The 26188-nt window shown below is 39.0% G+C and overlaps 1 protein-coding gene across 1 annotated transcript; it reads right to left on the reverse strand.

Moving 5' to 3' along the window:
- Positions 1-4903: 4903 nt before the first annotated feature.
- Positions 4904-25141, reverse strand: SUCLA2 (succinate-CoA ligase ADP-forming subunit beta). Its single transcript, XM_031615674.2, has 11 exons — positions 24975-25141; positions 23319-23502; positions 14064-14163; positions 13705-13867; positions 10959-11087; positions 10396-10534; positions 9859-10020; positions 9635-9777; positions 7480-7600; positions 7121-7209; positions 4904-5715 (listed from the first exon to the last, which is right to left on the reverse strand). The coding sequence occupies exons 1-11, from the start codon at positions 25059-25061 to the stop codon at positions 5641-5643; spliced, it is 1392 nt and encodes a 463-aa protein (XP_031471534.2). The 5' UTR covers positions 25062-25141; the 3' UTR covers positions 4904-5640.
- Between the last annotated feature and the right edge of the window lie 1047 nt (positions 25142-26188).

The following is a 26188-nucleotide window of genomic DNA, read 5'->3' on the forward strand; positions in this document are numbered from 1 at the left end:
CCTGGCAGTAGCAGCTTCTGAAATGAAGACGCAGCATTCACTAAACCGATGTTGCTGCTCTCTCCTATTGTCAGTGGATCCTCCTAAGAGCAGATATGGGACGGAGGCCTGACCTGGGAGACCTCAGGCACCTTTAGGAAACCTGAAGCAAGTCTCCTGCTCTAAATTGCCCTTGGGTCAAGTTCAGTATTCCTCTCTGGTTGCTCAGAGCACCAGACACTGCCTTCCTGTGACAGTACAGTCTTCCAGTGTCTACAGACACTGTCTTCCATCTCAATACAGCATTTACTTGCAGGTATGGGCAGCTCCACGCATTACAGTTCTGTCTATAAAACCCACACATCTTTCAAAATCTACAGTGAATGCTTTTTAATTCAACAGTTCCCTTCGTAGAGTTAAACTAGCAATGGTTTTCTGTAAAACAAATGATTGTAATTTGTGGGCTTTTTAATTTATTCTTTTCCGTAAATCCCTTTTTCTAGAGGCTGGTGGATCTTCCTTCTGTCTTTCTTCTCTCTTTCTTCTGTAGGAAGGTGAACAGCTCTTTCAAATGCACTACTGAGTTCTTCAGATGATAAGAAAGTGTGTAGCTGCCACCACTTAGAATCCCAACAAGTCCTGAACATGCTGCTCCTCCTGAAATGAGTGCAATTCATAAGAACAATCAAATATGGACCCGTGGAGATTAAAAGAAGGCATCAAAAAATGGTGAAGGAAAACAAGCATGTGAATCAATGAGACAGCAAACGGAGAGCACAAGGCAATGCAATGCAGACCGTGTAAAAGGGGAGGCAGAGCTCTCAGCTTTTGGACAGTTAGCTCATGGAAAATGATGCTCTCCCTGCCTGTTCTTGCTTGCAAGCACTGTTACCCTTTCTTCCTGCCCGAAGTGCAGGGAGATTTGAGCCCAGTGCTGGCACAGCTGAGGGAAACTGCTTGGGCAGAGCCAATGGCCCTCAGACATAGTCATGGCTTCTCACAGGGAGGGGTGAAAGAACAACATGATGAGCTGGGAGGGCAAGAGAGATTTCAGCACACACAGAACAGAAGATAAACTAAGAACCAGGAACACAGATAAGTCCCCTACTGAACTTCAGTGCATGTGGAATCAAGTCCAGCTCCTCAACCTTTCTTCATAGGAGAGGTGCTCCATGCCTTTCATCATCTTCATGGCTCTCCTCTAGACCTGCTCCAATAGTTTCACATCCTTCTCATGCTGGGGGCCCCCAGTCTGCACACAGATCCAGATGGAGCCTCACCAGGGCAGGGTAGAGGGGGACAATCCCCTCTGTCTCCCTGCTGGCCACCCCTCTTCTGATGCAGCCCAGGATACTGCTGGCCCTTCTGGGCAACTCTTGCAAAGGAAAGACAAATCTTCCATCAATACATCAGTTCTGAGTAAGGTTTTTCTTTAAAGTTTTATTTTTCAGAAAAAAAAAATGTTTACAGACCTTTTATCATCCAATACACCTGAGTGACTTTAATGCTCTGTTTCTCAATTTCTCTGAGGAAAAACACCTGATTGCCTCATCATTCCCTGCTTATGGAAGTAGCTATTTCCACAGGTTGTGAATGCAGGAGGAAAAAACACAAGACAAGTGGATGGTGAACACCTGTGTGTATGGATCCTTCATTAGTTTTCTCGCACTTTAACACACACTTGAAAATCTTCCATTATGTGGCAAGGATTGCTTAATTATGGCTTATCTTACAAAAATAATTATTTCAGTTGACTGAAAAAATGTAGTTTAACTTGTAGGATGCTTCAGCTAATCACCTCCAAAGAAAATAAATGCATCTGATCCGTTAAAACACGCCCATAGAACAGAATTCAAGGTTCAGCCACTGATGGTTCTGAACAGTTTTGCCTCATTCATAGCCATGTTGGGTTCACAATATTCCCAGCCCCCAGTCACTGGTGATTGGGACAGAATATCTGTGAGGTATCACTGCTGCTTATCAAGATCTTTCCCAGTGCCCTCTACCAAGCAAACATCTCACATTCCCCATGCAGTGCCTGTTATATACAACTGTAACTGAATTTCAGTGGTATTTACAGCTCACATCAGTTTTGCAGCAAATACACACCAAGGCTGCTGAAGACTGGCTCAAACTGCAAAGCTTCAAATTAAATCTAGCAGCTGTAATAAAGGTTTTCTTCCTCCTCAGGCACCTGAGGAAGTTTCCTTGCATTGCAGCTTCCCATGGCTGGGATATGCAGGTGTTGAAGAAATTGCTTGTAGTGACTGCCTTCATCAGGCAAAGAGGTTCACCAAGCAGCTGATGCTGTCTTTAGAAGCAAAACATGGTACACTGTCACACGTTCCCCAATACCAAAAAGTGAAAATTCACCCATGATCCTTGCACGACTCAAAAGGGTAGGCCATTGCTTCATGCACATTCTTTGTTCACATTAGTTTGATATTTGTAAATATATCTGGTATTTGTTTAATGAAGCTATCATGGTTTGCTAAGCTTAACACTAGTGTAGAGAACCCAATAGCTGATCTCTGAATCCCACATTGCCAGTGGTTAGATTGCTTTTGCAGAAAGGAAAAAAGCAGCAGCATTTGCTTCTATGATTATCTCAAGACAGTTAACAAAACTCTGCATCAATAACTGTGTTAAAAGGCAGCAAATCATCTAATACAAACTCCTTTCACTACCATTAAAATTCCAGGTCTTTTGAGACTTTTATCTCTTAGAAGTTATTCACACATTCTTCATGTTTTGTTTATTTTGTTATAAATCTTGCTTCTGGCTGTACAATTTTAGTAAGCTTCCATTCAAACACATCTCTGATGCTTAGTATTCCAATGCAGTAAGGGAAAGCAGGTTGTTCTGTAAAGCATTAAGAAGATTAAAGTAGTTCTGACAATCAGCTTTGGGCCCTAAAATCATCAGCTACGTGCCAGATGGATTAACAGTTCTTAGTTGCAACATACTTGGACTAAGATGAAACAGGCTGAAGAACAATTAATATATATCAGTAATTAAAAGGTCCCATTGGCACTTTGTTAGGCATATGGAGATTATTTAATTTAGTTTCAAGATACTTTCACCAACCAATCACTGGTTGTGTTTCAGCATCAAGTGAAATAACTAATGTTTCCAGACTCCATCAATGGTGCCATCTCTATACATGACCCTGCCCATGATATTTCATGTTCATACTCCTTCCATGCCCACTATCCCACCTGTGACACCATATTCAACACCTTCCATACTACTGTTTTCAAACAGAAATTCAGCTTTTTCCATTAAGAAGTATTTACATTATAAAGGCATAAACATTGCTGAAGTGCCTTAAAGTAACCATCTTCATCCACACACCTTACCACTTTAAAGTGCAGAGTGGTTGGATACAGTCTGAATGCTTAGCTCAGAGACTTGGATGCTGTCTCCCTCCTACCCCACACCTATTCATTATCTCTTTGAAGGATGAGGTTTTTTGTTTTGTTTTTAAACACTAGTGGTAAAATAGCTTTCTGACAAGTCCATTGCTTGTGAATGCATTACTGAGTATTTCAGTGTTTTACATTCATAGAAAATTATTCTTCCTTGGCTTCCTCTTCCCTATTCAACAGTTCAAACAGTGCATAAGGAAATTTTGGACTAACAACGGGTACAGTTTTATTTCAGTTCTAAAAGCCCATTTCCATTTCTTATTTTTGGCAACATCAAGTCACTTTTGTTCCACTGTTCTTTCCTCTTAAGTTAAAAGAAAAAGGTAGACTGTAATTACGTTTTTAAAAAAGAAATCCATCTCCTTATGAACCTGTAAGATTATCGTTCTACATAAATTTTAAAAGCAAAGGCTAGAAGCAAACATACACATTTGAAATGAATTATATTCTCAAAATCATTCAATGCTTAACAAGTCTATTCAGGCTGGTTATCGCTGCAAACCCATTCAAGACCACTGAATAAAAGAAATGCCAAGCATACCTACAGGCCCAATTTAGCACACTGGATTAACAGCACACAAGTTATGTGTTGTGAGAGACCAACTAGGTCTGAAAATAACCCAGTTTAAATTCTACGTGAACTTAGCTTCTGCTAATTTTCTTTGGTACTGTCAATAAGCTACTGAAATATACCTTGCTTGTTTAAAGTTTCATATCACCCTACCTACTTCAAAACTGCGTAGCATTGGCTGTAAATTTCCCCACATTCCATACATACATTTTAAGTCTTTTGTTAATGTTTATCTTAGAATGAATCATATATTGGTTTGAGTTGGAGGGAATTTTAAAGATCACCTGGTTCCAATCCCCCTACCTTGGACAGGGACTCCTCCCATTGGATCTGACTGCCCAGAATCCCATCCAACCCAACTGTGAACTCTTCCGATGATGGGGCACTCATAGATTTGCTTTGTAACTTGTTTCAGAGCCTCACCACTGTCATCTCTTCCTCGTATCCAATTAAAATGAATCTACCCTCTTTCAGTTCAAAACCACTGCTGGTTAAAAGACTTTCTCCATGCATCTTAAAAAGGATTTCCATTTTGAAATCCCGCAGTAGACAAATTCATTATTATTTCCTGACAAAACCACATTTTGTTAACCAAGAAAACTGCATTTAAACAAAAAATGAAAAATTGCAAAATACAAAAAAAGTTTCCAAACTTGACATTAAATTACTAAGAGGTGAATGTATGCATCAACAGACAAGTTTCAAGTTGTATACAATGCCAAAAATCAATAGCGCTTTAAAGTGACAAAATCTAGCTTAATGAGTTCACATTTTTAATCATATAACTCAAGGGAAAAAAAAAAGAACATATGATATTACTGATTTACTTCTAAAAAGCTTTTATCTTGCTACCTTTAAATCCCAACTTCATCTTCGTGTTTATGCAATTGATCAAAGTGGCGACATACAAAGAAAAAGACAGAAGTTGTTTTGGGAGACATTTTATTCATGTACAATTTTATCAGCAATGTACAATAGACGCTCTAATCCTCTATATATTTCATCTCTTTGAAGTTTGGTAAATGCTTATTCATATACAAAACTACATGATGCTTTCTTGTAAAGCCCCAAAATTGTGAAAATTTAAGTGCTACAGTATATGTTGTAGTGATTAAACACGTTGTCCAGAAGAGTAACCAGCCACTTCAATGAAGCACTTCTAAAAATGTTTCTGATCAAGTTCAAATGCACCTGTTCATAAATAATGATCTGTTTGTTCAAGTCCATTATACTGCTAAGTACAACTGTCTCCAATATAAAATACCGTTTCAATACAATTCTCCACAGGGACAACTAGATAATCTAGTCATATTTATATTGAACCAAGGCTAATACAAATTTACAAGTAAAGGAACTTTAGAATTTATTCAGAATAATTGTTCAACCAGAAGCTTTACTTTGGACAATGCAGCTGTATATTGCAAGTAACATTCTGCAGCAAAAGCAGGAGGTTTGAGAACAGCTAAGGACTAAATATTAGCAATACACACTTTTACAAGAAGTCCAACCATTCTGAATGTTAACATTAAAGACTAGGTACTTCAGCCTGCGTGCCTGCCAAATAATCAAAACCTCCGCACAAAAAAAAAAAAAAAGAAAAACATCCCACATAACACAGTATTTCAGAGAAACATATTAGACGCTGGCATGACATTTCTCAGATCAAATTGGCAACTGAAATTTAACATCCACCTGAGCTTGTTTTGCTAAGCTTACTATCTCAGAGAGTTTCACCACCTGTAAAAGAAAACAAAGACTTAAATTCAAAACAATCCTATCTTTTTTTTTTTTTTAAGCTAAGTAATTTCAGAAGTTCTCCTTCCATTTGGAGAGGTGTCAACTTCTCTTGCGTAACCTTCATGAATTAATTCCTGCTAAGGAATACGTCCTCATTTTTTGCGCATTAAAATTCCTCATTTTCACTACTGCTACATGTTTGTAGAATAACTTCTTGTCCACATTAAGTAACTTCAAATTCACCTAAAATCTTTGTTGGCCAGTTTTCATCTAGTGAACATTCAGGTGGGAACATGTATAAATACAACCTTTTAAAATCACTGATTACAGTCACTGCTTTGAATGCTCAGCTCATTACACTGTTCTATCCTCATCCATCTGTTTATCAATCTCATTGCATCATTATATATAAACCTGTTCAAAGAATTACCTATTGGCAACATATACAAACAAACTGAATCCTTTCCAAAAATGCTTCTCCAGGTACAGATATTTTTAAGTTAGAAAATTAATTCTATTTGTATGGCTCCATGATTGAACCAGCAAAACATCAGTTTTAAGAGACATTATATAGATCCAATACAGCTTAAGAATTCACATGCATTCCTAGGGAATATTTACAATCACCAAATCAAAGCTTAATAACCTTGCAAGACTTAATATTATTCCTTGAAAACAAGGGCTGTATCATCAGGCTTAACAAGTTAAGCAATCCAGAGCTAATTCTAGAACTTCAACATTAGGAAATAAAAATCATAACCAATCTGTCTGATTATCTAATTATCTTGCTGCAGAAGCAAGGTGATCAACTATGTTTGATCACATGCACAAATATCACGCTATGTCAAAAGAAGTGTTACATTTCTCAGTTACTTTACTTAAAACTAACCTCTCAGCCATTTCCCTAACAAAAAGGATGACAGATACATCCATTTAACTGTGCGTTGGCTTTTTTCCCCCCCAGTTTTTTCTCTTTAAAACTGCTTTTCAGAAAAAATAAAATAACTGAAGGTTATTCACCACTTCTCAGAGTGTTGATGCATGGGAACAGGCTGCCTAGGGAAGTTATGGAGCCACCATCCCTGGAGGTGTTCAAGAAACAGGTGTAATACTTCGGGACATGGTTGAGTGGGTAATATTGGTTGCAGGTGGACGGATGGACTAGATGATCTCAAAGGTCTTTCTCAACCTTCAGAAACTCTGGGGACATAATAACTCCCAACAGCATAGTAAGGGAATATTTTGAAAGGAGAACTAATCTGTAAAACATTTGCTTGCAAACCTGGTAATAACTAGCACTGATTACCCAAGGCTACCTTTTGCTGACTGAAAGAATTTTCAGCTTTTCAATATTCTGAAACAGATCCCATGTTCTGAAAATAATGTTCACTATGAGCTCTCTTACCATTTTAGCAGCTTCATCCAAGTCGTCACAGGCAAGAATTTTGAGGCCACTAGCAGTTATTAAAGCTTTAGCATCATCAACTCGCGTACCTTAAGAAAAGATAAAATGCAACTCTTACAGAATACTGGACTACCATTTCCATTGTATGTGGATAAACGTAGAAGACAACTACTTTAGTAGTTATAAAAGCAATAAATCTCTTTTTATCAACTTCCCAATCCTCATCACCTAAATTCTATGTTTTTCCTGTTCTCCCATAGTCTAACAGCTACCCAGCTTATTACATAGCAAGTTTTCTGTATCTAAGGTCAAGAACATCTGTCAATATAGACAGAAAGATATTTATCACATACACTCACCTTGCAATCGTACCACAATAGGTATTTTTAGGTCCAAATCCTTTACTGCCATAACAATGCCTTGTGCTATTACATCACATCGCATAATGCCTCCAAAAATATTTACCAGAATAGCCAGTACCTACAAAAATCAAGAACAATATTTACGTTAAAAATGGATAGAGACACATCGGCTAAAAGCACCACTCACAGCTTTCAACCAAAGGAAAATTCAAGCTCTGTAAGTGTAGTAAGGGACTCAGCTCAAGAAAGGGAACATTTGGTTGCTGAAGTTCTCTGGAACACAAAATACAGTTCTATGAAGTCACACACTTCATTTCAGGAAATACAGTTCTTCATTTCAAAAATGTATGACCCAGGATATTTTCATGTTGTCCATATTTTGTGAAACTACCTGAGAAAAGAAAACATTTTCTGCACAAATCCATCACAGTACATTATCGGAATGGCCTCAATTGTCCCAGGGTGGTTCAGGTTGGATATTAGGCAAAATTTCTTCTCAAATTGGTGAGGCAAAGAAACAGGCTGTCCAGGGAAGTAATGGAGCCACCATCACTGGAGGTATTCAAGAACCACGTGTGGTAACCTCAGGGACATGGTTTACTGGGTAATATTAGTTGCAGGTGGACATATGGACTAGTTGATCTTAGAGGTCTTTTCCAACCTTAATGATCCTATGATTTTATTCTATAATTACTTCAGAGAATGATTAATAAAGAAGGCTTGCATTTCTTTGAGCAAATCAAACAGATGAAACATCAGTAATTAAAGCAATTTAACTACTTAATTTGTCAACTGTTTATCTTTTCATTTCTAACATTACCAGCAAGGGTATTTCCCACATTAATAACTCAGCATTACTGAAGAAGTCACTCTGAAAAGCATATGAAATTTAGAGAACTTACAACACTGTTTATGCAGCTTACTTAAAAGCTAGCATGTTTAGAGACAGATATCTGATGGATATTTAATTCAGGAGGACTAAGCCTGAGGTTAAGGGAAAGACTCTTCCTGCTTAACTAGCAGAAAGAAGGCTGGAAAGATTGCAGTCAGTGGTGAAAGAGAGGACATGTAACAGCCTTGGAGGACAGAATAAACTTAACAAGACAGTTTTAATATGCAGCTAGTACTAAACAGTAGGCTGGTGCTCATTATCTTGCAATCAGACTAGCTTATTTGCATATCATTTTCACTTCAGCTACTAATGTGTAAAAGCAACCTAGACTGGAACCCCAGAAAGCTGTTCCAAACAACCCCTGAAGTGGACCCAAACAGACTGCAGTCCATTCCACCAGTGAGCTGTATTACCGTTCGACTTTTCAGCACCAGGAATCTCAGCTACTTCATTTTTACTTTTTTATTTTTAATCAATCAGTAAACACTTGAAGGAAACCAGAAAGGGAAAACTAAACTCCTCTAACACAGATCTCTATTTCCTTCTGACCCTTTCCACAGAGGTTCAAGAGGTATATTTACTTGTGACCTAAATGTAGTATACCATTACCAGATCCTGCAAGGAAATCCCAACTTTTTTGGTTACTGGGATAATCATCCCTATGTAGACCACCAAATCAATCTTCATGTTATCTAAGACAGTAAAGTTATCTCTCTGGTTCCAACCAATTTATTATCTTAATAATGCTCAAACACTACTGATAAACTTTGGATAGGATAAAGCTATTCCATGCCCATTACGAAGTTATTTATTTACATTATATAAAATTAGTACCTGAGAAATTTGTGCACAGCACAAAGAATCTACAACTCTAGCAGCTGCAAAACTAGCACAAGAACACACACAAAGAAAGGAAATTTATCAAAATACTGGTTTCTGTTTAAAAAGCCAGTGTGGGCAATTTTACACTCACAGGATTTCTGAACAGACTCACAGCTGTAATTTCAACCAGAGGACACAAAACCGCCTACTCAGTACACAGCCAAAGAATTCATATAAGAATAAAAAATAAGAAAAAACTCGAGCAGGTGTTCAGAACTTCTCCATTTGTAACAAGATTTAGCTAACGTCTCCATTTTCTTCCCTTTCTAATTTTACACTTACAAAAACATGTTTTCTGGAGAACATGCACTGAGCATTGTAATTCAAAGTACAGCTTGTGTTGTGCCTTTGTAGGACCTTCATATGCCAAGTCCCTACCTTTTTATCAGAGGTAATAAGCTTAAAGGCTTCTGTGACTTGCTGCACTGTAGCACCACCTCCAACATCAAGGAAGTTTGCTGGAGTTCCACCATGAAGTTTAATAATATCCATTGTGGCCATAGCTAAACCAGCACCATTGACTATAAGAGAATAAATACAACATTTAGGAATTCAGTTTATAAATTTACTAAGTCATTTAAAACTCATTAAATAGAGCATACCTAAACAGCCTATATTTCCATCCAATCCTATGTAGTTGAGATCTGCTTTTGCAGCATCCCTGTCTCTTTCATCTTCCTGTGTCCAGTCTTGCATATCAAAGATTTTCTTCTGACGATAGGCTGAATTGCTGTCAAAATTTATCTTTGCATCCATACACATCACTGAAATGAAATCACAGTTTATAAAAGTCATTTAATGCCATTACTACTATAACAATACTTCAACTGCTACGTATGCATGTTAACATCTGTTACGTCAAGCTTGGCAGCCAGCTCATGTAGTCCAACATTTTGCTGAAATGAACCACTTAACACTGCATGTACATACAAGATTCTCTCCAGCTTCCCAACCAAGACAACCATCTAAATAGATTTATATTTATACGCTGTATTAAATTTGTTTTCCAACACAACATGTTAATGTCAAGTCCTCCTTGCCACATACCACTGAAGTATTAGCTGAAACTCATTGTAAACTAACACAATTATGAAAGCATCAAGCTGTTACAAAAAGCATACGAATAAAAGAAACATTACCAACTCCTGATGCATCTTCAACCATAGGATTTATTTCTATCATGGTAGCGTCATATTTCAGAAAGAGATTATATAATTTGATCATGTTCTCAGCTGCTTCATCCACAAGATTAGGAGGAAATCCCATTTTTTGGGCTAGCTGAAAGTAAAAGTTTGATTATCAGTTAACTGATGTTCATGTTTTGATTGACATTTACAAGTTAGGAATCTCTAAACTTAAATATTATTTTGATACTGAGTTTGTAGACACAGACTCCCTCCTGTCTTTCAGCAGAACAATAACTCTTGGGTTTCAAAAGACCATTTTTGATATAAAAAACTGCAATTATCTTAAAGGAGAGCTAGTCATCACTGTCTTTATGTAGCTATATAAAGCACTGCCATGCATAGCTGGATTTACATTGATTATTAAACTGAAAATACTTAAATCACTCAAATCTGTTTCAAAATGTCAAAATGCTTTAAGACAACTCAGCAGGCTGAACACACACACACATTTCATCAACTTTAGGAACAACACTACCCATCCTTGCTAATGTGTACTTTTCCACATTAACAATTACCCTAACAGCTTGCTCCTTTTTTATGCCTTCTACTATATCAATGGGTTCCTTAATTATCGCATCAGGATTCTCTGCAGCAACATCTTCAATATTAACACCACCCTGAGAACTGCCTATCAGCACAGGACCCTGGAACAAAAAGAAAAAAGGGTAAAAGTGTCAGTAATTTTATACCCCACAACTGAAATGTAGTTTTTTCCATAAGACACTTTCCAACAGTAAAGCCCTGCTCATAGTTGGACACCTCTGTATTTCAGCATTTTACCTACATGCTTTTACTGAAAAGAACGTTACTATCTTTTTTATTCAGTACATCTATATAAACACTTTTAATAATACTTCCAAAATTGCGAAGTGTTCCTTGAGCCCAATTTCTTTTCACAAGGAAAAAATTTTCTATACAACAGATCAATCAACAGATATAATATATTTTGACAGAAAGATCCAACTTATTAATTATACGCATTTTGTCTTCTAGGCTGTATCACTAGAAAAGGAATATCTCCCCCTTCTCCACTCACCCCTACACAAACACACATCCAATGCCAGGGACTCATTTATTCATTCCACCATGCTCCAGCTCCAAGGACAAATTTAGGTCTGCAGAATCCAGTGATAAATTACTGCAAACTATGCCTGTCCAATAGGATCACGAAGCTCAGTAACGACAGCTATTGCTGAAAGTCAGTCAAGGTTTTCTGACAAAATATCACCCAATTATTCAATAATAAAAGAAATTAAAACATATATATATAAAAATAAAACAATAGATAACATTTTTTAGAAACTTTTCTGTTTGTCTTTTGTTGTTTTTTTCCCCCCCCCATGCTATCTAAATCTCAAGGAAAACATCAAGGATTCACTACCAATATACCTACAACCTCCCTCTGTGGGAACAGTCTTCCTGTTTAAAGACACACACTTGTTTTTATCCCAAGTACCTTCCCTTATCATCACCTGTGCATTAATTATGACATCTGGTGTACCAGAGCAGCATTACTTAAACATTAAAAAGCCTTATAGCTGCTGACAATTTAATACAGAAAGCAAGATGCTGATTCCAGGAGCATGCTTAATAAGCACACTATTCCCTTCTCATCACCATCTTTCCAAATGGAAGCACGTAGGTGATTAATTATCCTACATCAAATAGCAAGGTTCAACACAATGAACATTTCTGAATGTTTATATCCTGAACAGTCAGGAAGCTAAAAATACTTTACAAAAATAAAGTATTCCACAGAATTGACTAAAATAAATGGTTTTAATATGCAAGTGGTCTTGCCTCCACTGGCAAGTAAAACCCAAGATATCACATTCTACTTTCAACTCATTATTTTATAAGTTTTTTTTCTCTCCTCCTAAAGGAAGAGGTCTGCAACAGTATCAGAAATACCAGCTGTGTGCTATTCAACTTATACAATTTCTTCTTTGGAAAGGTTCTTCCTAATCATCAGCACCCTAGACTCGTTAGAGCAATTAGAAGCACATCCAAAAACAAGACTTAAAAAGTCAACAGTAAAAACAAAGTACATCCCTACCCAAAAAAGCAGAACTTATGGTTCAATAAAAGGCAGTAAGATTTTTTTAATTAAATAAGAACAAGATGTTAGAATTACAAACTGGGCATTGGCAGTATTTTCATGCCACCTTGTGGTAATTCTGGGATGCATACTGTAATATTTGGCTCTTCCAAGCTTTTGTACAGTACAACAGAATGTAGGTGCCCAAATCACTTAACTGCACTAAAATCCAAATGATACTTTCTTATTAAAAATAAAGGAAGACACAGGTATAAGTACAATATTGAACTTCTAGTTTTCCATTAAAAGGGATTAGTTTCCTCCACAGAAAATTACTTCATGCTCATGCTAGAGACACTCCTCAATGACCAAGAACTATCCTTCTACAAACTCTTAAACATTTTTACTGACTAAACTCAGCTTGCAGAGCTTCAGAAGAAAAATTTTCAAGATCTGCTTTACCTTGGCTTCATTACCTAGCAATTCATGTTCCATACTACCAAATGGAACATTAATCTGTCAGATTGCACTGACACATCTCAGTAGCCAAGTTTGTATTGTAGCCTAAAAGGCTGCATAGCCATACATACAGAATATAAAAGAAACTACAGTTTTCATCTTCCTGACAGCCGTGAAGACAAGTCCTAAGCTTCCTACCACTTACTGAACAGTGCTGGTATAAGAAAGCTACCACCACTCCCAAAACTGAGGGAACAAATCTGTGCATCCCAAAGAATCTCCACACTGTGGTGAACACAGGTACTTGATTTATCTAGAACTACAGCCTCTTCCAAAAGACTTTTACTTATCTTGTTTCTAACAGTCATAAATAGTGTGTACACATGCATGCACACACAAAGCTGGATTTTTAAACTTAATTCTAGTACAAGCATCTGGTAGATAAGTGTAGATAAGTGGACACTTTAAAAGCAAAATGAAAATAACCCTCTCAGTCTACCCACCTCCCCTTCAGCCCCGTGAATTCGAGCTTCAGCTGAGGCTACCAGTACTTTTTTACTACAACTTAAATTCTAGCATAACATTTTTAAAGCATTTAAAACTCTATGGCAATTACACAGTTAGAGATACTAGGAAATTACATTTCACTTGTTTATATTTCTGACTTTCAAATGGAAGCAACCAATACAGTGAACAGCATTTTTTTTTTTTTAGTTCAATTATAACAAGTTAATTAGTTGACCTCTATTTCCAATATTACTCACTTGAAATGACCTTTCCATTGTTATTGCAAAATAGTATTCTCTTCTGGGATATCTGCGCTCACAGATAAATACTTGATTGCATATCCTGCCCTTTTCTCCTGTCTGCTTGGTAAACAACTTCTTCCCAATCATTTTGGAGGAGATATCTTTTGCTTCTTCTGGACTAGAATAAAAGAAGCTCAGAATGTGACAGAGAAACTGCTGGAAAAACAAAAGTAGTATAAAAAATTCTTACCTCCTATTTGTTGTTATTTTAAGGTCAATAATTAAAATGCTGATTTTAAACTTGGCAAGAGGTTCAATTCATAGTAAGAAAGTGAAGTTTTTCCATTTGGTTGGATAACATAGAAAGAACTTACGAAAAAACTATTTTCACTCCTCCTTTGAGGCCACCTTCAAATGTTCCTTTTCCTCTACCACCAGCTAAAACCTGTGCTTTTACCACAAGATCCTTTGTACCTGTAATGAAAGAAAACAAAATTTATCATGCATGACTATTAAAAACGAATTGCCCCAGGTATAACAATAGAGGCTGTTTTCACTTTAACCCCCACCCCTCCATATTCAAACAACAAACTTGAATCAAAGACTGTATCACAATTCACATAGAAAACAAACCCTGGTGAGTCAGTATTAGGAAAAAAAAATCTTTCTTCATTAACTATTTTACTTTCTTAAACACATTTGAATCATAACTGATCGAGAACTCAATAATAAATATTTAATAAGTCCCAGTCTATTAGTAAAATGGCACTGAATATCTGAGGTATTACAATCCAAGATCTACCTGAATGAAGTATAAATCCCCTATGTCTATAACTATCTTCTCAGCAATGATATGCAACTATTGCACTTACCTGAGATAACTTGCAGGTGTGCTATGGTTTCCATTTAGCAGAGCACTGAAAGCTTGGGTGCTTTGCAGAAATCAAAGGCCTACGCAAACCCATTATTTTTACCAGAGCAGGCAAAGTCAGTCTTTTAATTGCCCTAAGCCATTTTAAAATATTCCTGAAGGTAGGGCAGGCTGTGCATATGAGTTTAAAGAAATGAAATCTGAAAATAAATTCACTATCAACTGGGATATTCTGAAGCACAGTTGAAAGAGAAAGAATTTATCGTTGTATTTAAGGTGATAAAGGCAGAAAAATAAAACCCCTCTGAGATACCACTCAACTTCAATTACACTGAATAAGTGCAGAAACAGCTGGATTGCAGGATCCAATCTATGTGGCACATCCCATCTTCTTTCATGCCACAGCTAGCTGAGCCACTTCGCTCTTAGTGGGCAAACGTTGTCCACTTGGATGTGAAAAGGAAGCCAAGTAAAAGCATAAGAAAAATAACAGTCTTGACTGTGTACCTAGCAACAGACCTGCTGAATGTACAGCTGATATGGAGCTCCTTGGCATGAGAGGCTTGAACATTACAAACATGCAAACATATGCTTATTTACTATGCTCTATTATCTAAGATTTAATTCTGGTCCTGGAGATAACCATTTTTATGGCTACTGAGTACTAGCAATCAAACAGGTTAATGGGCTTTACAGAGGCCACATAAGACTTTGGTCTTTTTAATTCATGAGACCATTTTTTAAAGCAATTACTTTAAGCACAAAGCTAGCTTGCTTTAAGAAACAGTAAGCATCATGCATGGGTAAAATCTTTAGTAGCTTCATGGATATACGAGAGCCACATGCTCCAACATGCCAACTTAACAATAAAGTTCCAGCCATTTGAACATCATTTACCTAGTACTTACACAAAATGTGGAGAAGTGTGATATTTAAGTGACAGTAAAAAACTCTGTGTAGTGATTCAAAGCAGACGTTCAGGCCCCTGCTCACAGGGGATTTTTCAAGTATTTCAAGTGACTCAAATATTTAAAGATTTCACAGCACTATTTAATTCACTGTTTTGAGGTTCCTACTGAAGTTTTGTATTTGACAAAGATTGAGATCAAACATGCTCAATAATCAAGACAGAGAGACTTAAAATACAGTCCACTAAGAAGCTGAGAAAAGAGGATCCTCCTAAACCCTGTTTTTCACCTCTTACACCAAGTCCAGAAGGTAAAAGCTACTTCCACAGAGAAGTTTCCTGGAAAGTCATGAAAATTACCACACATCTGCGGCATCAGTGCTTTCTGTTTCATAGTCTTTGTGAGTGAAAACAAATGCCACCTACCAAGGCAAGTCGGTTTGAAAAAAGAGTGCAAATGATTTTTTCTTACACAGAAGATACTGAAGCATACCAATAGACATGAAAGCAGAATAGGAGATTCAAAAGAAACCAGGCAGAGATGCTCTCTTTAATATTTTGGGGAAGACTATTATGGATGCAGGAGGGAAACAAAGGGTACAGACTGCAGAAAATAGCCAGGTTCACAGTCTCCCAAAATAGCATGTTCTTTTGGCTCTTTCAGATTTTGGCTATCCATACCATAGGCCTGTTCCCATGGGGTATTTCTTAAGAGTTTGAGTAGTATCAGTGGTTACACTTCAGCAACGTATAAAGACATCTGGAAAAAGCCTGTGAGAAACAACCTTAAACAAAACTATCATTGAACTGTCCCTTAAGAACAGAATGCAACAACTTGTAGCATTCCACAAACAGGCTATTAATTATTTGCATTTTTTTTCCTACACCACTGCAAATAAACTGGCTGGTTGATTGCACACAAAACTTCAAGAGTTATTTGAGCAGCTATGTTCTCGAGCAATTAAGTTTCATAGATGTACCTGAAGCAAAAGTAAAGATAACCATGTCCTGAGAAAGCCTTAACTTGACTCTATAAACAGTTCTTTCCTACAGCACCCATTTAAAGTTGTCCTTAAACTCCAGAGGAGAGAGATGCTGTGTCACACACATCATCTGCAGTGTTACAGCTGCAGCACTACTACAGATGCCACACAACAGAGAACTGCAGTTATCCCCCAGTAACTCAACAAAACATTTGGAAAACAGCAGATAACACCATTTTCTACTAATATGAACAGTTTTGCTGTCCTGTGTTTTCCCTACATTGCTCTAAAATGCTGCTAGGCTTTTGTTTCAATGACAAATAGCAGCTCTGCTTTGGAGCAGGTATCCATATACCATCTTTAGGCAGCTGAGTGCAGCTAAAGTCTCAGGAAAGCAGTTAAAGAGGCAAGCAAGCTAAGGCAGCAATGTACAGAACTCAGGAATTAAACTCAGAAATGGTTGGAACCACTAAGAAGAAGTACCTGGAATCAGTGTAACACTGAGTTAGCATCTATTCAGGATGACAAAATCCACACAGTACTAACACAGGTTTCATATTCAACAATGGTTTATTAACTAGACAGCAAAAAACAGTGGTGCAATCAGGAAATGCCCTGTTCTTTATTTCAAGCAATACTGACACTTATCAACCTGAAGGAATCATTACTGATTCCACAACCTAAGCTTTCAGGCTGGCAGAAAAGTCCCTTTCTCACCACACTCACACACTGATGATCGAAGTGCAACACAATTTTATCATAAGTTTATTAAGAGGAAAGCAGGCTTGGTGTTCTGTCACCTCTCAAATGTTCTGTGCAATTAGGAAGTTTGATGATTAGGGCAGACATCCTTAATTAAAGTTTTCTGCTTTACATGTTTCCATCCTGAATTATGTCAAATCACTTTTGTTGTCACTTCTCTATGCCTAATATTCACTACAATGGCAGTGCTGCTTTCCACCTATTGCAAACGTCTTCATGATAACCATGCAAGCCTGATCTGTTCTAACAAAAAAAAAAAAAAAGGGAAATAAGAGGCAATAATAGGATAATGACAAGTAGCAATTGAGATCTCAGCTGCCATTCAGCTGCAAACCGTGGTAGACAAAGACTCAAATCTTTCATAGAATAGAATCACAGAATCACAAGGTTGGAAAAGACCTGCAAGATCATCTAATCCAAAGGTCCTCCCATCACCACTGCTACCACAAGCACTAAACCAAATCTCATAGCTCCTCATCCATAGCTCTCTCACCACCAGGGACGGCGACTCCACCACCTCCCTGGGCAGCCATTCCAGTTCCTGACCACTCTCTGAGAGAAAAAGTTCTTCCTTATGTCTAACCTAAACCTCCTCTGGTACAACTTGCTGCCATTTCCTCGGGTCCTTTGCCAGTTACACTTTATTTAAAAGCTTTTAGCTCTAGGACAAATTTCTCCCAGTTATAATGCAAATCAATCTTTTCTTCTTGCACGGACATAAGAATTCAAAGTGTAGATAATATTGTTGTATTTACTGGAAGTAGGGAAAATATAGACTTGTAATAAATAATGTATTATTCACAGAGTAACAGAGTAACAAATGCAGAGAGCCTCTTCAAAGCACACTGTACTTTGCTAACTAGCACAGCTACTCAGGATAGAACTTCAAAATCACATTTTCTCAGCGTTAGAAACATTCAGATTAGAAGAATCTCTGCAAGCAGAAGTCTAATTATCAAAATAATTATGTGCCAGCAATCTTCATGCCAAGCAGGAGAGTGAACAACATGTTTCACACTTCTTACACAACACTACTTTCTACACAAACACAGCCTGACATTATTCACCTGCATCAAGTTTTTCATCAACTCGCAAGGTTTTGGCAGTAGCTGAATCTAAGTGATTAAAATACAGCAGTCACAATCTGAACAGGCGGTTAGACAAGTTATCTGAATGACTGAATTATTATCAACAACATGCTTTGATATCGGAACTTCAAAGAGGTGAAATGCTATAAGAGAAAGCAAAGGCTGAAGCAAAATGCAAGCCTTGGATGTCAAAAAGTAGTGCTTGCCAAAAAAAAAAAGTCAGAAAACTTCGGTTTCTAGACTATGACTGCTGGTTCCTGAGAGTCTCTGGCCAGACAAGTAGGATCCTCATTGAAAAAATTGCTTAGCAGTCCATTTGAACCTGACCACCATGGCAGCTGGATTTGAAGACTTGGAGGATTTTTGTACAAAACACATACTTACAAATCAAAACATTCCTTTATAAATCTACCCACATGTTACTTTAAAAAAAAATACAAACTGCATGTTTAAGCAATTGACAGCAAAATCAAGGCCAGGCTGGATGTGGCTCTGGGCAGCCTGGCCTGGCAGTTGGCAACCCTGCACATAGCAGGGGGGTTGAAACTACACGATCATTGTGGTCCTTTTCAACCCTGGCCATTCATGATTCTACGAAAATAAAAATACTGAAAAGAACTTAAAGCTCTGAAAAAAAACATGTACTCATCAGGGAGCTGCCATTAGGAATGCAGCTATGCCAACCATTTCTGTCATTCTGCTGAAAACATATCAACAGAGATCTCTGCTCATAAACTACACTGATAAGGATCCACTGCTAACAGTTAACAATAGTAGCAACAAGGATGATTCCACTGTTCCACCAAAGCTGCTTCAAGATCTCTCTCAAATCATCACAAAAGGAAACATACACTTCTCATGAAAGAAAAGCAAGCTTCTCCGTGGGCACAGAATACATCACTCCCTCTCATACACAAAAACTGTTAACAGAGGAAGGTGTCAGGAAGCATCAACATTTCAGTTACCACAATAATTTCATAGGTGCTGCTGCAACTAACAGCAGTGCTGTATGCTTCAAACAGTGCATTCCACTGAGCTATCTGCTATCACACCAATGAAACAAGCTCTGCTCTTCAAAGAATAGCCTCTAGGCCTGTTAGTAGTGTTATTGACACAAATACATATCAGCTCCTGGTGACAGCGTTAAATGCAATCACACATTGGCTGAGAGTAAACTAAGCTCATAAGCAGTCATCAAGACATACTACAGCATCTTAACAATACTTTTTCAAAATGTAAGCCATATCATAAAATCACAAGGTTGGAAAAGACCTGCAAGATCATCTAGTCCAACTGTCCTCCCATCACCACTGCTACCACAAGCACTAAATCAAATCTCATAGCTCATCCAGACGCCTCTTGAACACTGCCAGGGATGGCGACTCCACCACCTCCCTGGGCAGCCATTCCAGTGCCTGACCACTCTCTGCAAGAAAAAGTTTTTCCTTATGTCTAACCTAAATCTCATCTGGTACAACTTGTGTTCAGACAGCATATAAATAGTCATATTGCAAAACTCAAAAATAACTAAAAATACCAATATTAAAAAAAAAAACGTTTAAAGTCTATATCAGACACTGGGAATCAGTATTCTTAACTCTGAGTAGAACACATTCCTTCATCAGCATAAATTAGATGTTCAGTGGAGACAGCGAAATTGTAGCAGAAAATTATGCAGTGACATTTACAGGAGGTCCAAACCTGTTCCCAGTGACTGAATTACTCAGTAATTGCTTTGAAGAAATATGTCATTCCATGACCCGCTTCAGTATGTGATAACAAATCACTTGAAATGAGATGGAGGGCTCTTCCGAATGAAAAGCTGTTCGGTAAACAATAAATGCCAGTGACCCTCCACAGCCAAAAAAATATGAAAAGAAAAAGTTATATGCAAGCCAATGTTTTAATAAGGTCCAACCTTCACGTGACACAACAAAAAGCTTTCTAAACAATCACAGAATCATAGAATGGCGTGGGTTGAAAAGGACCACAATGATCATCTAGTTTCAATCCCCCTGCTATGTGCAGGGTCACCACCCACCAGAGCAGGCTGCCCAGAGCCACATCCAGCCTGGCCTTGAATGCCTCCAGGGATGGGGCATCCACAGCCTCCTTGGGCAACCTGTTCCAGTGCATCACCACCCTCTGTGTGAAAAACTTCCTCCTAATATCTAACCTAAACCTCCCTGTCTCAGTTTAAAACCATCCCCCCTTGTCCCATCACTAACCACTCTCGTAAACAGTTGTGCCCCCTCCTGTTGATATGCTCCGAACAAAACAGAAGCAAAACAACAGAATTGCAGAATCCAGCTAGAAAGGAAATCTGAGTTCAATAAAGTACTTTAAGAAATGATACAGCAGAAGAAATCAAATTTTGAAAAACAGTAAAGAAAATTTTGAGTTTTTTCCTCAAAAAACCCATGAGTGATCTGCCATCATTGCTCTAACACTGTTCACAGCATCTAATTTCATCTCAGTTTCCTTTAAAAATATTAGAAAAAATGTTACAGGGAAGAAGTGCACTCTTGCAACTCAGTTCTAAGATGAACTGCAATATTCACACCCTCACTCAGCTTGATTCTGTCCTACACGAATTATCTAGCAGTGATGATAATCCTTGGTACAGTTAAGCTTTGGCTTTGTTCTGGCTTACACTGACTTAGCTATAGATACAGCTAAATTATGGTAATTTCTGTTAATGAAGAGAATGCGTTTGTTGTGTTGTAGGATAAAAAGTTACCCATTTGTAACTGGAGTGACCTATCTGCAAAAGGAAAGAAATCCAGTGCCAAAGTGAAGTTTACAGAGAGCAGGTTTCTGGCTAAAGGTTATCAGGAGCATGTGGGTTAGCACCAGAAAGGCAGAGCAAGCAGCATTACCAACTGTCTTTGTCACAGGTTAGACAAACATTTGGAAAAAGGTTTAACACACGAAGGGAAGCAAAAGATAATCTCCTGTCTACCAGCAACAACTTTTACACAGTAAAAACAAATAATGAGCGGGAGGACAAAAAAGTGAGTTTTTTTCATTCTTCTCCAAATTTTAGGGTTGTTTTAAGTGAATACTATGGTTAGAGTAACACAGAAAACCAAAATATTGCAGCCAAGATCAGCCTGCCACATGCAGGCTGTTCTGGGCAATGCTTAAGAAAAGCCCCAAAAGCTCCTTCAGCTTCTCCCCCCTATTAGGAAGTCTTCCTTTCCTCATCCCTAACATCAAACAAAGCCACAGTGCCAAACACAGACCAACTTAAAGGAAGTATATGAATGGCAATAAGCTGCTCTGAATTCTTTACCTCTTGTATTCTTACACGATGCCAACTCATACACTTCACAACTTCATTTTCCTCAGCCCTAAGAAACTGCACAGGGTCACATCTGCCAGATAACACAGGCCTGTGGGCCTCCATGGATGAGACAGAACTATAAGCAAGCAACCACAGACATACCTGCTTTGCTACAGGTCTCCTCCCTAAACAAGGAACAAAACAAAGGAATTCTGAGGCATGAGTCCGCCTACTGTTCACCAAAAAGCACAAGGGATGTCTTATTTGTCACCAGCAAGGGATTTGTGCAGATATTAACATAATAGGGCATAACCCTCTGCTTATTGAAGTTTACACTGTGCTACAAGCTCACTCTGCACTGAAGGTATGAGACTGAATTTTAAACCATTCAAAGAATAGTTGGAAAGGAAGCATTTTAACATATTTCCTTTATGATGGTGAAGCTAGAATGGGATCAAGACAAAGAAGACAAGCAAAATACACCTGCATTTCTGGGACATCAAATCTGAAGCTGCCCAAGTCTTTTCTACATTACAATTTGCTCTAGAAAAAAATAATACTTTCAGATCGCATAAAGTCAAAACACGAAGCAGAAATGAATCCAACAAAACATATGACCTCAGGAATAACTAGAAATATATCCATTTGGAGATGAAAAGAGAAAGGCATTTTCATTTAGAAATGAAATAAGCAATGTCTTCTGTTAAAATTGTGTGACAAGCCTAACACACTTGGGGAAGGAAGCTCTAAACTGAAAAAGAAAATAGTATTGATAATGCAAATTATAACAGACTTCTATATTATATCCAAATCCCCAAAGTTTTTTTTTTTTTAGTAAGATGTATAGAAGGTAAAGTGGTATATCAATGGGTAAAATCAAGCCCTAAAGCTCAAGTAATCATTCAAGCGTCAGGTAGAGGAGATTGGATGCATTTTTACTAAAAAGACATGAATCCAGCATTAACTACAGGCTGTCAAAGTCCTCCTGTCCTGTAAACTGGCTGCATTCTGACAGAAAAGTCTATTTTCAAAGGCACAGGGTTTTACCCTTCCTCTGCAGCCTAAAAGAAAGCCTCTTTCGCATCTTCTGCACTATAGCAGATTTTGGACTACAGAAGTCCTACCAATATCCATCACTGAAGCTCATCACAGAAGATCTACTCTACCCTGGATAGAGAATGAGAAGAAATCCATGATTTGCACGAAGGAGAGTCTATTATTCATTTCAAAGAAGCCTAGGCACTTGTACAACCTAATGCTAATGCAACTTAAACCTGCCACATCCTCTCAAAATACAGTCCTTCTAAGCATGACTCACAAGTTACAGGAAAAACATCTTTAGCATTTGGGATATGGGAATGATGGTGACAGAAATACAAGTTCACAGCCTTCACTGGAAGTAAGGTTAGATCCTTCCCCATTGCAGTTTCACAGTTTAAATTCATAAACCAGTCTCCACGTGCATAACCCAGAGAGTCTTTAGAACTGTCACTTAACCGATTTCACCATTTGCTCACGCACTGAGCATTCTTAGACATGAAATATTCTTAGGAAAAAGTCAGCTCCAAAGTAAATACTCAGGTCTGCAAGAAAGATGCTCCACAGGAAGGGTTCTCATAAAGAGAAAGTGCATTCAGAACTCCAAGGAATGTCTTACCAGGAAAGAGACAAAGTACTTAAAACCTGTATCAATCCCACACCTATATTGTATATGTTCTCTCTAATATTATACCTATTTCTTTTGCTATTTTGTAAGCTTCATCTGGCGTCCTGGCAACCAGTCCATGTGGAACAGAAATGCCAGCCTCCTGCAACAGTCCCATGCTCAAGTATTCATGTAGTGACAGGTTCCTCTGCTGCTGCTGTTGCACCTGAAACCCATGATTACTGAGTATTCCTGGACTTCCACCAAGCACCTGAAAGGAAAAAAAAGAGAGGAAAAAACCAAAGAACATGACTGTTTTATGAAAAGCTGCTGTTTAGCTTACAAAAAAAAAAAAAAAGCCTATAGATTAAACAAGAACAAGTTAAGTGTATCAAGGCAATCATCTGAATGCTTTCTTCTTTGTTTCATGTACATTATCTTTCATACTAGCCACTCGTGGTATTGGTTTGAGGACAGCGAGAAAAAGCTGGGGGCAATGATAGCAGGAACAAGGTTTGGTAGAGCTAAAATACCTTTCAGCCACTAGTTAGCACCTAAGCACTTTAAGGAGCACATCTGTAGTGAAAAAAAACTGGAAACATCACAAAACTGAAATGCGCGCAAGTTTGTGCTGAAGTTTTGGTTGTGTCCTTCTGCCAAGCTAAGAACTGAGCTCTGTGAAAGAAGGAAGTTACTCTACATCAGCTTCAGCCCTATAAACTGTACACTAAGTTTGTTACAGAACAAAGTATTCAGTGTTAAAATGATGATCATGAACCAGAGAAGCCTATATATGAGCAGTTTCAAATACTGATGCTGAATTGGAGAGTTGTAAAAAGGTAACTTTGACATTTCAGACGCTTGGTAAAAGAAAACATGCTTAGCACTGAGCCAGGAGATTCCAGCACAGAGTGAGTCTTAATTTCATCTGCAAAACTGACGTAGAGGACACAGACAATTTCTGACATTTTCAATAAAGCAGTCCTAAGAAAAGACAATTTTGATCATAAAACATCAGGAGTGGCATCACATGAACTATCTTTTTTTTTAAAAAAGAACAGCTACGTATAGACTTTAAAAAGAAGACCTTAACTTTGCATGCATACAAAACAGCAGATCTACCAAACTCAGCCATGTATACAAGTCACAGCTGAAAGTTCAAAGTAAAAAGACTAGAAAACTAATCCAGCTTCAAACAAAAAAGGCCTTGCTGTTCAATCGTTTGGTAAGTAGTGTTGGCACAAGTACCATACACGGAAATCTGCACTGGGAAGTTTCTCATAGGGGAGACTTCGCATATTTTCAATCACTTTATTTAAAGCGAGCAAACCAACCACGCAGTCACCTTAGGACGGCATTTCAAGGCAGAGGTTTAACCTCCGAGGGATCCCCCGCACACAGCGGCCCTCTCGCTGGCACAGCCCCAAGGACGAGGTGCTGCTGGCAGGAGCCGCGTCCCTTGGCGCTCGGGGACTCCGTGTAACGCGAGAGGGGAACTCGAGCGACCTTTCTCCGTATGGGGAAGGAGAAGAAGGTGGCACAGCGCTGGCTCGCACCAGGCCCGCTGCCTCCTTTGTTTGCGCGGCTCTCCTGCGGCCCCACAGCCGGGCACGGCCGGGCGGCTCGTCCTGCACAGCTCCCGGGGAACGGCCCCAACCCCAGCTCCAGCTTCTACCCCAATTCCAACCCCGGCCCCAACCCCAGCCCCGGCCCAGCCCCGCCCCGCTGCCTCACGGCCGCTACCTTCGCCGTGGCAGTGCCCAGAGCGGCGCGGAAACCGCTCCCCCTCAGAGCGGCCGACAGCCGGCTGCAGATGATGGAGGCCGCCATGGCTGAGCCCCTTCGCCCTCAGGTGCCCCTGGCAGCGCGCATGCGCTACCATCGAGACGAGGAACGGGTGGGGCAGAAGGAATGGGGCGGAGCCGGAAGCGCTGGCGCGGCTCCATCGCCCTCAATGACAACAGCCCGGGGCGCGGCGGGAGGGCGGGCTCTATGGGCTCCAGAAGCGGCTTTGCTGCCCCCTGCCGGGGCGGACTGCGGAGGGGAGAAGTTTTCAACTCTCGTTGTTTTATCAAGGATTAAAGTAGGGATCAGAAAAAGCGTGATAATTGAGGGCAGCGGGAAAAAGCTGGGGACAGTGATAGCAGGAACAAGGTTTGGTAGAGCTAAAATACCTGTCAGCAACTAGCACTTAAATACTTTAAGGAGTACATGTGTCATGAAAAAAACCTGGAAACATCACAAAACTGAAAAGCACACAAGTTTGTGCTGAAGTTTTGGTTGTGTCCTTCTGCCAAGCTAAGAACTGAGCTCTGTGAAAGAAGGAAGCTACTTTACATCAGCTTCAGCCCTATAAACTGTAAATTAAGTTTGTTACAGAACAAAGTATTGCGTGTTAAAATGATGATCATGAACCACAGAAGCCTACATATGAGCAGTTCCATATGCAGCAGTTTCTGCTGCAGCCCCACAGCTGGGCAGGGCCAGGCAGCACATCCCGCACAGCTCCTGCAAAGCAGGACTCCATCCCATGTCACCATGATGGTTGCAAAGGGTTTCCCCCACCTCCTCAACTGGAGGGGCCTGCAGACCCACTGTCCCCAAGGCAGCCATGACTGTCTCTCATCACGCTGAGATCTCCCCAGGCACCCATCCACCTTCCCCAGCGTATGAGCACCCAGCCTGGCACAAACACAGACATCCAAACACAGTCCTCCAGTCTGTGCTCATGACAGACTGCGTGCTTCCCTTTACTCCTGCAGACACAGCTGCAGTCACAGTGTGCTCCATCACAGGAGCATGCGGTGGCGTGGCAAGACTCCTCCACTTTGGTTCAAAATGAAAAAGAAAAAAAAATCATTATTAATCATAGAATCACAGAATAATTAAGATCATCTAGTATGACCATAAATCCATCCCCACCATGCCCACTAAAACCCTGTCCCTCAATGCCACAT

The sequence above is a fragment of the Phasianus colchicus genome, chromosome 1 (genome assembly GCF_987193195.1).
Source record: "Phasianus colchicus chromosome 1, bPhaCol1.hap1.1, whole genome shotgun sequence".
In the NCBI taxonomy this organism is placed as follows: domain Eukaryota; kingdom Metazoa; phylum Chordata; class Aves; order Galliformes; family Phasianidae; genus Phasianus; species Phasianus colchicus.